This window comes from Lithobates pipiens, unplaced genomic scaffold, assembly GCF_037356315.1.
Source record: "Lithobates pipiens isolate NorthernLeopardFrog02 unplaced genomic scaffold, aLitPip1_a1.2 Scaffold_23, whole genome shotgun sequence".
NCBI lineage: Eukaryota > Metazoa > Chordata > Amphibia > Anura > Ranidae > Lithobates > Lithobates pipiens.
In genome coordinates this window covers 106,497,115-106,512,775 of record NW_027507785.1, presented here as the reverse complement: position 1 = coordinate 106,512,775, position 15,661 = coordinate 106,497,115, and the positions used below count along the sequence as shown (strand labels likewise).

The 15,661-nt window shown below is 45.5% G+C and overlaps 1 protein-coding gene across 1 annotated transcript in view; it reads right to left on the bottom strand.

Moving 5' to 3' along the window:
* The window catches only part of MKRN2 (makorin ring finger protein 2), a 33,679-nt gene that overhangs the window by 14,626 nt on the left and 3,392 nt on the right, over positions 1 to 15,661 (bottom strand). The window contains exons 2-3 of the mRNA XM_077452138.1: positions 14,219 to 14,347; positions 13,099 to 13,259 (exon numbers count right to left, since the gene is read on the bottom strand). Coding sequence (XP_077308264.1) covers positions 13,099 to 13,259; positions 14,219 to 14,347 — 290 coding nt within the window. The remainder of the gene's footprint in view (positions 1 to 13,098; positions 13,260 to 14,218; positions 14,348 to 15,661) is intronic.

Genomic DNA, 15,661 nt, shown 5'->3' with positions numbered 1-15,661 from the left:
TTACATTACAGGAGAGGAAGTGATGTCACCGGGGATTTCTATTCGTCGGGAGCGATCGCGAGGGGGTGGCCATGAATGAATGGCCGTCCCCTCGTCCGGGATCGCTCCCGTACGAATACCGACCGCCGCAGGCACCGGGCGGGGGCCCGATCGGGCCCCCGACCCGCGGGAGGCAAGGGACGTACATGTATGTCCTTATGCCTGCCCGTGCCATTGTACCGACGTACATCGGCGTGCGGCGGTCGGCAACTGGTTAATAAATGTTTAAAGCAGTTCTCCACCCTAAAGTGGAAGTTCCGCTCACCTTATCCCCCCTCCGGTGCCACAATCGGCACCTTTCAGGGGGGAGGGGGGTGCAGTTACCTGGATAATCCAGGCATCTGCACCCACTTCCGGGACAGACCGCCGCAGATGCCCCACCCCCCCATTGTGTTCTGGGAAACACACAGTTCCCAGGACACAGCGGGGACCAGCAGAGATGCGCAGCGTGACTCACGCATGCGCAGTAGGGAACCGGGCAGTGAAGCCGCAACGCTTCACTTCCCGATTCCCTGACAGAGGATGGCGGCGAGGGCAGCAGAGAGACGAGTGATCGCTCGTCATCTGCCGCAGACATTGATGGACCCTGGGACAGGTAAGTGTCAATTTATTAAAAGTCAGCAGCTGCAATATTTGTAGCTGCTGGCTTTTAATATTTTTTTTTTAAGGTGCAGAACCGCTTTAAATGTAAGAAATTTTCTGCATCACTTACGAAGGCTGCTTTCACACTGGAGCGGGCAGGCGTTGATGGTAAAACGCTGCTAGTTTTAGGGGCGATTTACCTTAATTTTAGCGGTGCTATTCGGCTGCTAGTAGAGCGCATATAACCCAGCTAGTGGGTGAGGAAGAGGTTAAATGCGCCCGTGAAGCACCGCTGCCAAATCGCACCGCATGCGCTTCGGCAGTGGTGCCCATTCATATCAATGGGCAGGAGTGGTGGAGAAGCGGTATTACATCACTCCAAACGTGCTGCTTGCAAGACTTTTTTTTAACATCCTGCTAGCGCATCGCCTCCGTGTGAAAGCACCGTCTTTCACACAGACTGCAGGGGAGCCATTTTACAGGCGCTATTTTTAGCCCAAAAGCACCTGAAAAACGCCCCAGTGGGAAAGGTGTGTTAGATTTTATGAGATGAAGAGGGATTAAAAAAAAAAAATAATAATAATAAATTAATAAAAAGGGAACAAAAATCGGCCTAACATATCGGCCCCAAAAAAATAAATACGGTAAATAAATAAAAAAATTAAAAAAATCGGCATCATATATCGGCCATCGGCCGCCATGATTTCTAAATATCGGCATCGGCCAGAGAAAAACCCATATCGGTCGACCTCTATGTAGGACATCCCGGAGATAGGCGGCACCAGCTCAGGCCCCGCCCCATTTTTGGCTCCATTATCGGCCGTTTTGTTTCTTTCAGCAAATTGACGAAAAGGCAATTTTCGGCTGATACGTTTCGGCGGCGTAAATTTTGGTGCATTCCTAGCAATCATGCCCTTGGCAGTATAAATTAATTTCCCCATAAACCAGCCATGACCAGGTGCTCCTCCCAAGATTTTTGACAGAGGAGTGAAAAGAATTATCAGAAGAGTTGTCCAAGAGCCAATGACCACTTGTGGAGAGCTTCAAAAGGCCTGGAATTAGCAGATACAATTGTTTCAAAAGAAAATAAGTAATGCACTCAACCACCATGACCTGTATGCATGCTCGCCATGTAAGACTCCATTGCTGAAGAAAAAGCATGTTAAAGCTTGTTTAACAACTAGGCGTCCGCGCTATAGCCGAAAGACTGCTGCAGCGCGGACGCCAATTGCCGGGAGGACGTCCTGTTTACTTCCGCGATGCGCGCTCCCACGAGCTCGCATTGGGAAAGTTCTGTGCTGGCCGTGTCCCTTGGACATAGCCAGTCACAGATCGCTGTAAAGGGCCAGTCACAGTGGCCGTTTACAGCACAATCGGCATGTCCAATGAGAGATGATCTCATATGTAAATATATGAGATCATCTCTCATTGCCAGCTCTCCCTCCTCACACAGAGACAGCGTGTGAGGAGGGAGAGATGAACGCTGCAGCATGAGTGAACCCCCCCCACCCGAAATGGAAAATGAAGTGCCCACATGTCCCCACTGTCAGTGCCACATATTAGTGCCATCTGTCATCAGTGCCACGTATCAGTGCCACCGGTCAGTGTCACGTGCCATCTGTTATCAGTGTCATCAATGCCACGTATCAGTGCCATCTGTCATCATCCTGGATGATGCAATTTTGTTACGAAACGTGTAGGGCTGAGCGACTCGCTAACGTCACCTCGTGTTCGGTGTCCAGGCAGGATGGGTTTGTCCGTGTGCGTCCGGCCGGCGCAACGGACTTAAGGCTTTAAAGTTCCATTTTTATTGTAAGTGTTATTTTATATTTTTTACAATAAAGGGTTTTACACTATTGGAGCTTTATCTCTCTTTCACGGTGTACATCTTGAGCCTTCCAAATATATGAGAGATATCCCATGAAAGTGTATCCAGGCATTTACATATGAAAACGGTGGTGCAAGGCGAACAATAAGGATTCCTTTGGAGTGGGGGACCATGAATTTCTGGTAAGAAGTGAATTCAGACATATGGTGGTGGATTGAACACTTTTCGTTTATGGAGGATCCCGTTTGTATTTAATCTATTACAGCTGGACTTTTTCTCTGTTCACCAATTTGTATGTTCATAGAGACTCTGTGTTCATGGGGTGTTTTTCTAGATTTGATCAACTGATTTACATTATTTATATTATTGGTCACTAAGGTTGTGGTCTGCCCACCTAAGGGTAGGGCAGTAAATATAAAATTACGCTATTGGCTTTTATATTTTGGTATACACAATTCCCCCATTAGTTGGGGGGCAGAATAGGATTGCATTTATTTGTTACTTTTTTGCACAGTAGGCTTATCTGCTCTAATTCATAGTGCACTCAGCGCAGCTTACCGTATTAATTTTTCCTTTTTTGTTTATTTCTGTAATTATGTGATACAGTTAAGCCGCAGCTGAACTCAGTTCTTGGAGACTAACTTGTTATATATTTTTTATTCACCTTAGCGCAGTTTGGTTTTTCCTTTTTTTCTACATCTGTCATCAGTGTCACGTATTAGTGCCATCTGTCATCAGTGCCACATCAGTGTCACATGTCATTTTTCTGGTGCTCCAGGGCCTTCAAAAGTGTAATAGGTAGTCAACAAGTTAGATGTGTAATTTATGCTCCTAGAACACATGATGGCGCTCCCTGCATGTTGGGCCTCTCTAAGTAGCTAGGCTGTGGAAAAGTCCCACACATGTGGTATCGGAATACTCAGGATGAGTAGCAGAATTTATTTTGGGGCATCATTTGTGGTATACACACATGCCATGTGAGAGAAATAACCTATTACAATGACAATTTTGTGGGAAAAAAAATAAAATCTTCATTTTGAAAAGAATTGTGGGAAAAAAAAATGACATCAAAAACCTCACCATGTTTCTTACTAAATACCTTAGAATGTCTACTTTCCAAAAAGGAGTAATTTGGGGGATATTTGTACTTTCCTGGCTTGTTTGGGTCGCAAGAAATGTGATTTTTTTTTTATGATTTGCACCATAACTTGTAGACTAACTTTCACGCAGACCAAATAATATCCACTAAATTTGGGTTATTTTTACCAAAGATATGTAGCAGTATAAATTGTGGCCAAAATTTATGAAGAAAAATAATTTGCAAAATTCTATCACAGAAACAAAGAAAAATGCGTTTTTTTTTTTTTTTTTTACATTATCTGTCTTTTTTCATTTATAGCGCAAAAAAACAAAAAAACAAAAAAAAAAAAAAAACACCACTCAGGAGGTGATCAAATACCACCAAAAGAAAGCTCTGTGTGAAAAAAAAAAAAAAAAAAAAAAAAAAAAGGACAAAAAATTTATTTGGGTACAGCGTTGCATGACTGAGTAATTGTCACTCAAAGTGTGAGAGCACCAAAAGCTTGGTCTGGTCATGAGGGGGGTTTAAGTGCCCAGTTGTCAAGTGGTTACAGTTTGCTGCACAAGATTTAGACAAGCCTGTGAAATACTGGGAGAATATAGTCTGGTCAGATGAGACCAAAATTGAACTCTGGATGCCATAATACACATCATGTTTGGAGATCAAATGGCACTGCACATCACCCCAAAAACACCCCCATACCAACAGTGACGTTTGGATGTAGGAACATCATGGTGTGGGGCTGTGTGTCAGCGTACGGTACTGGCAAACTTCATGTCACTGAAGGGAGGATGAATGGTAAAAATGTATCAAGACATTCTTGATAAAAATCTGTAGCCATCTACCAGGATGATGAAGATGGGTGGACATTTCAGCAAGACAAAGACCATGATCCCAAAACACAAAGCCAAGGAAACTGTCAATTGGTTTCAAAAGAAAAGAAATAAATAAAGCTGCTAGAATAGCCCTGACAATCACCTGACTTGAATCCAATAGAAAATCTATGGAAAGAACTAAAGATCATAGAAGAGGCCCACCAAACCTTCAATATTTGAAGTCTGTGTGGAATAATGGGCCAAAAATGACACCTGAGCAATGCATGCGACTGGTTTCTCCATACAGGAGGCGTCTTAAAGCTCTCATTACCAACAAAAGATTTTGTACGAAGTATTAAAAACATTTCAGTTAGCGTGTTCGATCATTTTTCTCTTGGTCATTACACATAACCTAAATTTCTGAAATTATTTGTTTTGGTTTCTTCGTATGTATGGTTTGCATGGGTTGTTACCGACATGTGGTGAACATTTCATGTCAATAACATTTTAAGAAATATATCTACCTAGAAAACTGGCGACGTGTTCAATGCTTATTTTACCCGCTGTATATTTGACAAATTGATCAGTTCTGATATACTCATTTCTTGGGGCCCTAAAATGCTAGGACAGTACAAATGAACCCATTTTGGCAAGTAGAGGTATTTAGTAAGAGGCATGGCGAGTTTTAGCCCCCAAATGACCCCTTTTTGGAAAGTAGACAGTCCAAGGTATTTTGTAAGAGGCATGGCGAGTTTTTTGAAGTTCTCATTTTTTTGTCATAAGTTTTTGGAAAATAGAGAAATTATAATTTTTATTATTTTTTTTACATACTATTACCAATGCAGTACAGCGTCATCATATGACTGGTGTGGCGAACATCAGGGAAACTGACTTGTGACACTACTACTCTGCGGGTAGATTTTATAAAAAAAATTGGCTAAGCTAATCACATAGTACAGGAAGCCAGGTACCATGTGATTGCTTTGAGCCAAATCACAACTGTAAGCAAGCTCTTAATGCATGCAAAACCATTTATGACAGGTTGTTTACATTGTTCTGTTATCGCTATGATGAGACGCGTTACATGACTTCATCAGGGGATAAACGTACCGGGTAGGGCATGAACGGAGGCAGACGTGGCCTGGAAGGGACACGTGCAGAAGCGCATCCCGATACCATGTGTGTTTTCACTGTAATTTTACATGTTTTTATGGTGCGAGTGGTGTTCTTTTTTAAATAAAGCTTTTATTAGTCATCTACTACACTATGGGAGGATGGGAGGCTTTGATTTTTGCCCTAACATGAGCTTGCCGCATGCTAGGTGGGAGTTTTAAAGGAGCTTGACCCCATTTACCATTGTAACCTGGAAGACGAACTCGGAGAGCCCCTAGTGGGGAGATGTTGGAGGACCCTGAAGTGGAAATGACCCTGATGAATATATTAATGCATCCCTCAACATTTCCATTCGCCTGCTTGTATTTAGTGAGTAGAAATAAACTGAGGTTGAGCGGAGCACAACTGCCAGGAAGAAAGATGGCTGCGAGCACTATCTGTCCCTTCTCCTATTAGCGTGGCTGTCCTGTCTTTCTCTATGCATTCATTCACAACAGAAGAGTTGGCTGCTTCTGCTCTGTTATTTTGCTCACATCGAGCTCTTTACTGCCTGCCACCTGTGGCAGCTTCCTGCATGTGTACTCCTCGTGTGAGTGTCGCTCCAACTTCTCTCCGAGTCTCAGGAACATACGCAAGCTTTGTGGAAACGAGCCGGGACTAGGAAGATCTTCTTTACAAGTAGTGTGTGTGTGTGTGTGTGTGTGTGTTAGGGGCTTTTTGTGCACAGGGGGGCCAGAGTTGTGCGTGCGCAAGACAGGGGGGTGGGGTGGGACGGGGCTACCTGCAGGACTGTGGGGTGGGCAGTGTGTTGGGGAATATTGTCAGTAAGGCCTGAGGGGGGGGGGTTTAATCGGATGGGTGGGTGTTGGTCGGGGGTACAGGCCTAAAGCTGTGTAATGGGCCTGAAATTTCTGATGTCTGCCCCAAACTCTCAGTATACACTTGTAATTATAATGAAGAGGAAGAGGAAGAAGTTATTATTTAAATAAAACAATACGCGCAATCATATTTCATTGATCTGACTGCAAGATAAGGATAAAAATTGGATTTTTGTACCTCACCTTAAAATCCTTTTCTCTGAAGTTCATTGACGGACACAGATCCTTTAATTCTTGACTTTAGGGTTATCACGCCACTTCAGGAGAGGACTAGGCACAACATGTAAAAACAGCAATACTGCAGTCCCTCTGGCTATAACCCCTCACCCTGCTTCCTGCAGCTCAGTTCGTCAAAAAGCAGTAGATACATAAATAGGAGGGGTGGGTGCTGTGTCCGTCAATGAACTTCAGAGAAAAGGATTTTAAGGCGAGTACAAAAATCCAATTTTCTTTCGTTCAGACAGACACAGCTCCTATAATTCTTGACCTTAAGGATGTCCCCAAGTAGTCTCAAAAAAACGAGGGGTGGAAACACCAAAACATAACTTCACCCACAACAAAAGGAACACCTCAACAGAGGAGTCGCCATCTTAAAAACCGGCCACCATCAAAACCAGCAGCCAACTTGTGCATCAAAAGATGTGTTTACAACAACCTAGTAACTTAATGAAAGTGTAATTGCAACCTTATACAGCCAACAGGAAAAAACTTGCGGCCAAAGCAAGCATCCGAAGTCAACTTTGTATAATTTAGTGAAAGTGTGAACGGACAACCAAGTCGCCGCCTTACACACCTGGGAGACAGACGCTTGATGTTGGAAAGCCCAGGAGGTCCCAATTGCTTTGGTGGAATGAGCAATGACAGGAAAAACGGGCACCCGCCCCCTTTAAGGCATAGACCTGAACCACGATCTGTCTGATCCACCGAGAAATGGTGGACGACTGGACGGCCAGATCTTTTTTTAGACCAGCCACCGAAACAGAGTCTGACTTCCGGAAGGGAGTCGTAGCAGACAGACACACCCGTAAAGCCCGGACCACGTCCAGGGAATGTAAAGCAATTTATTTTGGGTGTGTCGGCTTAGGACATAAAAAGGAAGGTAACACAATGTCCTCATTTAGATGGAATGCCGAAACCACCTTTGCAAGGAAAGAGGGCTTCGGATGTAGCACTGCCTTATCCTTGTGGATGACCAGGTAGGGAGACTTGCATGACAAGGCCGCTAACTCAGAAACCCTCCTGGCAGATGTAATAGCCACTAGAAAAACTACTTTCTGAGAGAGTGTTAACAAGGGAATCTCCCTAATGTTCTCAAACGTGGTTTCTGATAGCACCAGATTCAGATCCCACAGAGGTAGGGGTGGTCAAACCAGAGGGACTACATGTGAAACCTCTTGCACAAAAGGTACTCACCAATGAGTCTTTTTCCAAACGCCAAGGGGCATGGAAAAAGACAGCTAGGGCTGATATCCGTCCCTTGATGATGCTTAAGGCAAGTTTCTGATCCACTCCTCGCTGCAAAAAACAGCACGATCCTGGAAACTGAAAAAGTGCGTGGACGCCACCCCATGTCCTCACACATGGGGATGTAAGCCTTCCATGTACGATGGTAAATCTTCCAAGAAGAAGACTTTCGTGCCCTCAGCATAGTGGAAATTACCGAGTCTGCCAGACCTCGGTCCTTTAGCACCTGGTCTTCAACAGCCATGCCGTTAAAACCAGCAATGGTAAAGCATCGGCCCTTGTGCTAGAAGGTCCTCTCGCAGCGTTAGCCGCCAAAAGGAACATCCGCCACCATTCGTGCTAGGTCAGAGTACCAAGGACACGGAAGCCAATCTGGAGCAATCACAATTACTGGAATCCCCTCGGCCTCCACTCTGTGCAGCAGATGTGGTAGAAGCTTGGAGTGGGGGGGGGGGCATAAACCAGCCGATAAAGCCCCCATGGAGCCACCAACGCGTCTGACATGTCCACCCAGGGTTCTCTTGTCCTGGACACAAACCTCTGCGCCTTCAGATTGAGCCGAGAGGCCAAGAGGTCCACATCTTAGCCAAAAGGAGCCTGAATACCTCCGGATGCAACGACCATTCCCCTGGGTCCATCTGTTGACTTAAGTAGTCCGCCTGCCAGTTTTCCATGCCTGGGATATATATGGCCGACACGTGTCTCTCTGCCCACTGGAGGATGTGAGCGACCTCCCATGCTGCAGCTGCGCTCCTTATTCCTTGTTGATGGTTGACATACAGGTTGGATCCTGATTAGACACCCTTGGAGCCTCATTGACCATGTGGAGAGGCAAAGTCTAATTGCCCGAAACTCAAGCACATTGATTGGCAGTTGGGATTCTTCCCACGACCAAAGGCCCTGGGCCGACTGTACTCCCAGCACTCCCCCTCAACCGGTCAGGCTGGCGTCCGTTGTGATCAGCGTCCAATTGAGAGGAAGGAATGATCTCCTGGTCCGAAGGGCCGGAGACCTCAGCCAGAGAAGGAAATCCCTGACTAACTGGCTCACCCGAATTTGACAATCCAGGGATAATGGAGATTTGTTCCATTTTGACAAAATCTCCTTCTGCAATACTCAAGTGTGAAATTGAGCGTACGGTAACACCTCGAAAGTGGCTACCATGAAGCCCAGAACGCGCCTGCAGAAGCACAGCAACGACCACCTGCGTTTCAACAACTTCACCACAGCTTGAAGAGTCTGCAGCTTGTCTGAAGGGAGAAAAACTCTCGCTTCTGAGAAGTCTAACAGCAAGCCCAGGTATTCCAGGCATTGAGTTGGCACTAATACTGACTTCTTTAGGGTCAGCACCCAACCAAACTCCCAAAGAGTCTGCATGGTGATCGCTACATCCTCCCCAAATTCTGAGGCAGAAGCTGCTCTCAGGAGGTCATCTAGGTAACCCATGATTGTGATCCCATGTTGCCTTAACAGCACCAGAATTGGAGCTAACACTTCAGTAAAGACTCGGGGTGCTGACACCAGGCCAAAAGGGAGAGTCACAAACTGATAGTGCTCTTCCGACCGCAAATTGCAGAAACCTCTGATGCCCTGAGGCATCAGGGTACATGTAAATCCGTGTTCTGGATATCCAGGGATGCCAGGAAGTCCCCCTGATGGAGTGCAGCGACCACGGAACAAACTGATTCCATCCTGAACCTTTGCACTTTCACAAAGCTGTTGAGGGCTTTCAAGTCCAGGATTGGACGTACCCCTTTAAGGGGACTACAAACAAACTGGAGTAGAATCCCTGAATCTTCCCAGCGTCAGTACCGGTACTATCACCCCGCGCAGTAGCAGGTCCTGTACTGCCCCGAACAGGGCTTCCCGACGAGCTGGAAGTAGAGGTAGGTTGGAGGGGAAAAAAATAAAATAAAAAATCTGTTTGGTAGACAAGAAAGAAACTATCTTGTATCCCGATTAAACCAGTTCGCAAACCCACTGATCAGACAGAGGTCCACCGGGCTGCAAACTCCCAAAGGCGACCCCCCACCCGAGAGTTGGGTGGGGGCAAACCTTCATGCAGTAACATTTTTGTTCGGCTTGCGAAACCAGAGTTGCTTTTGTCCTTCAGCAGGCACTGGAGGAGACGTCCATTTTTTCAGGAGGCTGTCCTCAAAGGGGTAACGCACCACCATTCTTCTTGGGACTGAAAAAGGCCCACATTTTTTTTTTGACTCCCCTTGCGCCCGCACGCCGCTTCCACCCTGACAACAAAGGTCTCCAAGACCGCCGACAAAGTGTCCATAGGCACCACATTTTTTGCAGGTGAGCCGGTTGCAATAGCAGGGATGTCTGGGGAAGAAGCGCCTCACTTGCCTGCCACAACGTAGGGACTTAAGGCAAGGTACACAAATCCCACCCTCCTACCTGCTCACAGACTGAGGGGCCCCTTCGCAGGACTCACCACCCTGACCAAGTGCTGCGCTGTGCTGTCGCTGACTGCTCTGCCCTGTTTCAGTCACAAAGTGCTCAGAGTGAAAACCACGCTGTTCTGGAGGTACACAGAGGCTACAAGAAAATGGCCACCGGCCGTCTTTAGTACAAAAATCACCAAGAAAATGGCCGCCGAACCTTCTAGAAAATGGCTAACAGCCATACACTGCATAAGACTACAGGAAAATGGCCACAGCCTCAGCAAAATGGCGGAGGCATCTCCTGAGGTAAATTTGCACCTCACAGAGCAGTAAAAAGGGGCAGAAAAACAAAAACGGACCCCAACAGCCAGCGCAGCCCTGCCAAAGCTCGGAGCCCCCCCAGAGGAACCCCGGCCTAGGTACATACACCGCACCTCATGCCCAGTCATACAGCGGCCCCAGCAGGGGGAGGAGGGAATGGGGGATAGGGAGAGAGGAAAGGGAGAGTGAGAGACCCCCTAGTCGACCTCCCAGGGAATGCCCAGCTGCTCTATCCTGCCAAGGCAGGGAAAGCCATACTTACCCTTCCTGTCAGGATTGCTGGACGCATTCCACCACAGACCCATCCCCCGAGCAGTACGGGGTGGCCGCTGGCCACGACACACTGACATGGACAGCAGTAGCCCGTCATATGTGTCCCCAGAGCATATAGCTCCCCGGCCGCCCCTGGAGCAGAAGGGGCATGTCGTGGCCAACCCAGCACGTAGCTAGGGTCTGCTCACGCTTGATGGCCAGGCTGGCGAGACTACAAGGATCTATATAATCCAGCCTGTCACCCAGCCTGGCTGTTGATTTTAGATCACAGGATCAAAAATTGTAGAAAAAAAAAAAAATAAAATCCCAGGACCAATGGTTCCCTCGGGGAGTCAGGTCCTTCTACACTAGGCAGAAAAAAACTGGAGCTGCAGGAAGCAGAGTAAGGGGTTATAGCCAGTGGGACCACCCCCTGGGTGGTGTCGTGCAGTCTTGCTGTTTTTACATGTGTTACATGTTCTGCTTAGTCCTCTCTTGAAATGGCGTGATAACCCTAAGGTCAAGAATTAAAAGGAGCTGTGTCAGTCAATGAATGAAAGAGAAATAATTTACGAGGTAGGGTTTAGGGGCGGGGCAACTGGTGGCAAGTAACTCTTCAGGTTGGTTGTTAGCTCAGGACTTGAAATTTTGAGCCCTGTTATTACATCTATTGGGAGGTAAGAGTTCTGTGAGCACAGTGGCGGCACAAGCCGTTTTAAGGCTAAAGGCACCTTGGGAATTGGCATGGTGTTGGATGATATCCTGTCATTGAAGATGGCATCCTTTTATTATCACCGATGCATTGAAAGGACTAAAGAGACTTTGTTATATTATATTTTAACACAGGTTGTGAGTTTTTACCACCTGTGACTGCTTGGTCATTATCTAGTAGCACTGTATTTGCGCATTTCACATTACTTAATATTTTGTTTTCACTTATTTGTATTGTTTAGCAGCTCATACTTCTTGCAGATGCATACTTGTTCAGGTTGCTGTACTTGATGCAACTGTAGGATCATTGCCTTATCTATGCCACGCAGTTCACATACTACTTTTAAGATTTTCACTCTCACAATTGATATTTATCATTTATACACAGGTTGTGCACCGCAGCGTCATACCTTCACATCATCACCATCTGTATATTGTGTAAACACAGTTAGATGCTAGGAGCAGCCAGACTCCTTATTGCTTCACTATTACTAGGTTGGTAGCACAGGAATCATATTTATTTTACATACAGTTTATATAGCGTGCCCAATGTTGGTGAAGGAAATTGTTTGCTTGGGCCAGCTTGGCCCAAAAGGAACTATTTAAAGTGACAGTAAAGCTGAACCCCAGAGCAAAAATTGAATATATCCCAGCTTACCTGTACTTAGATATGGAGGCTGCATTTGTTTTCATTTCTCAGGTTAAGAACATTTTCAGCAAGCACAGAAAATACATGTTGATCTTGCTAGAAATGTAATGTTCATGTAACTTAGACCCCCCCTGTCACACTGGGGCGGCCCATGCATTAGCGCTAAAGTGCCGCTCGTTTTAGCTGCGCTTTTCGGCCTCCAGTGAGGTGCTTTTAACTCTGCTAGCAGCTGAAGGGGTTATAAGCGCCATGTTGCGGAGCTTCCAAAGCGTTTTTTTAGGCGCTTCGGAAGCAATGCCTATTCATTGCAATGGGAAGGGGCGTTTTGTATACAGCTGTATACGGCACTCCCAAACTGCCCCAAAGATGCAGCTTGCAGGACTTTCTAACGTCCCACAAGCGCACCGCCCCAGTGTGAAAGCACTCAGGCTTTCACATTCAGGCGGCATGGGAGGCAGTGTTCAGACGCTATTTTGAGCACTAAAATGCCTGATAACTGCCTCAGTGAGACAGGGGTCTTACTGGAATTTTTTTTGTAATTACTTTCCTTCAATACTATTCTCTGTAAATTACACATTTTCCACACCCTTGTGTGATAGACATTGAGGAGAAGACATGCTCGTAGCCCAAACAGTGGGGCAGCCCACAGTTGCAACCATATCTCCTCTATAGATACAGTGGAAGAAGTCGAACCAGAAAAGTAAAAAGAAAACTAATGCAGCCACATAAGAACACCGGTAAGCTGCAACATATTATATTTTTGGAGGGTTCAGAAACACCTAAAATTGAGCCTGTGCCCAGAACATGCATGTTACATTTTTTACATACTCTGACAAACAGCAAAAGCCCTCTAAAACAAGTGCTTAGGGCCAGTTGACATCTGTCTGATGCTTTTTAAATGTAATATCATTCAATTCTAAATAAGGTGCGTGTTTAATACAGGCTTGCGTTAACCATACATCTCCATACCACGATCTCGGAGTACAAGGCTCTTCTTCTCACGTCTTTGATGGGTAGTTTTTGTGACAACTGGTGGCACCTCCGGGGCAGGTGAAGGTGTTTCTTGAATGGCAAGCGGGATATTTTGAGGAATGTAAACTGTGGCAGCTGACGGTTTCACATGATCATACCTGTTAAGAAAGAATACTTCAATATTCTCCAAGCAAGATTTATAAAAATAAATTATTATCCCTTTCTACCATTAAATGCTGACTTTATGGAATTTACATTACAGATCTTTAACATACACACAGTTCAGGTGTCCATTATTCTGATCTTCAAGCTACTTTTTTCAAGGTTTGTAAGAGAGGGGGCTGTGCTAGAACACGGACTTGAAGCTGAAAGTCGTTATTTGCATACAGAGTGCCCAGTTCTGGGGGCCATCTGGGCACTCAAAAGGAGACTATGGGCAGAAAGACAATCTACTTAATCAGAACATGTGTATCCATTAAAATTATATATAGTAATGAATGGATAGTGTAGATTATCCTCAATAGTTTTCCACAGACTTTCCAAATGAAAAAAAAAAAAAGTTGTACAATGTCCTGAAGTTAGCTCTACAAAAACACAGACCCAAAATTAGTTGGGTGAATGTAACTAGATTTCACTTCACTAGTCAATGACTGGCTCACTTTTCCTTACAAGCTGAATCTGCAATGTCTTTTTCTGCCTCCCCTTCCCTGCATGCCAATGTCTTAGGTGTGTAAGACCCATACACAGTGAAAGAATAAAGCCCCATACACACGATCAGATTTTCTGCTGAGGTTTTCCTTCAGATTTACCAATACCATAAAATATGAGGTCAAACCTTAGTAATTTCAATGTGTATGCAATCAGACAGGCCCTTGCACTACATGGTTTTGGTAAATCTGAAGACAAAAATCGGCAGAAAATCTGATAGTGTGTATGGAGCTATACATTCCAATAGCAGATGCGCATCAGGCAATGCTGATCCCTGGCAATCTCTGAAGAAAAGCCCAGGCAAAAAGGAAGTATCAAAAAAAAAAAAAAAGTAGCTGCAGGATCTTAACAGCAGAGTACCTTGGTATTGGCAACTACTGAGCCTAGATATAATCTAAAGGATCCATACCTACAGCGAGACCCATAGGCACACTGTCCCTTCTGATAGAATCGACAAACAGTGGATGGTTTACTCGTGGCTAAATCGTGTGAAAATAAACAGCGATTTCCTTCTCGACACACCCCATGTATGAAATATCTGAAAATAAGAGGAAACGTTATATGTTTTCTGTTCAGAACACAAAAATGGAGCAAGAAAGTTTTCAGTGTTGAAATGAACGCCAAACAAAACCATGAAAAAAGTATCAGCCCAATAAAGATAAAATAACAAAATCGGCTTTTTCTTCAATACTCACCTTAAATCCGTAATTTTTTGCCACTAATTGTCCTCATTCTGACGGCATGCCTCATTTATCCCACTTCCTCTGAGTCCAGGCTGTCTGGGACCTGCCATAGCCTGTGAAAGGACTGTACACTGCTCATATCGCCAACTTTATGACACTGTTCTATATAACACTATATAGGAGGATAGAACATCCAGCCCTCATTTAACCACTTCAATACCGGGCACTTAAACACCTTCCTGCCCAGACCAATTTTGAGCTTTCAGCGCTGTCGCACTTTGAATGGCAATTGCGTGGTCGTGCTACACTGTACCCAAATTAAATTTTTATAATTTTTTTCCCACAAATAGAGCTTTCTTTTGGTGGTATTTGATCACCACTACGGTTTTTATTTTTTGCGCTACAAATAATAAAAAAAAAAAATACAGAAAATTTTGAAGAAAACATTTTTTTTGTTTCTGTTATAAAACTTTGTAAATAAGTAAGTTTTCTCCTTCACTGATGGGCACTGATAAGGCGGAACTGATGGGCACCAATGAAGTGGCACTGATGGGCGGCACTGATGGGCGGCATTGTATTATGTTATACTGTACTAATGGATGCCAGTGCCAAACAATAATGCATGCCAATCAGTGATGCCCATTGAGGGCACTGATTGGCATCCATTATGGGCACTAATTGGCATCCATTGTGGTCTAGGGAGGATTACCTTTTACTGGGCATCCCTGGTGGTTTGGTGGTGTCCCTGGCGGTCCAGTGTGGGCATCCTCGGGGGAGCTGTGCTGATAATCGATCAGCACAGACCCCCCCCCCCCCCTGTCAGAGGAGCAGCCGATCGGCTCTCCTCTACTCACGTCTGACAGACGCGAGTGAGGAAAAGCCGATCACCAGCTCTTCCTATTTACACTGTGATCAGCCGTGATTGGACACGGCTGATCGCGTGGTAAAGAGTCTCCGTCAGAGACTTTACCGAAATCGTAGTTGCCGGGTGTCAGACTGACACCCCGCAACAACGATCGCCGCGATGTGCGCCCCCGGGGGCACGCAGCGGCTCGAAATCCCGATCATGTCATATGACGTCCGATCAGGATTATGCAACCACTTTGCAGCCGTCAATTGCCTATAGGGCGGGCGGCAAGTGGTTAAGGATGAAGCTCACATTACTGAAC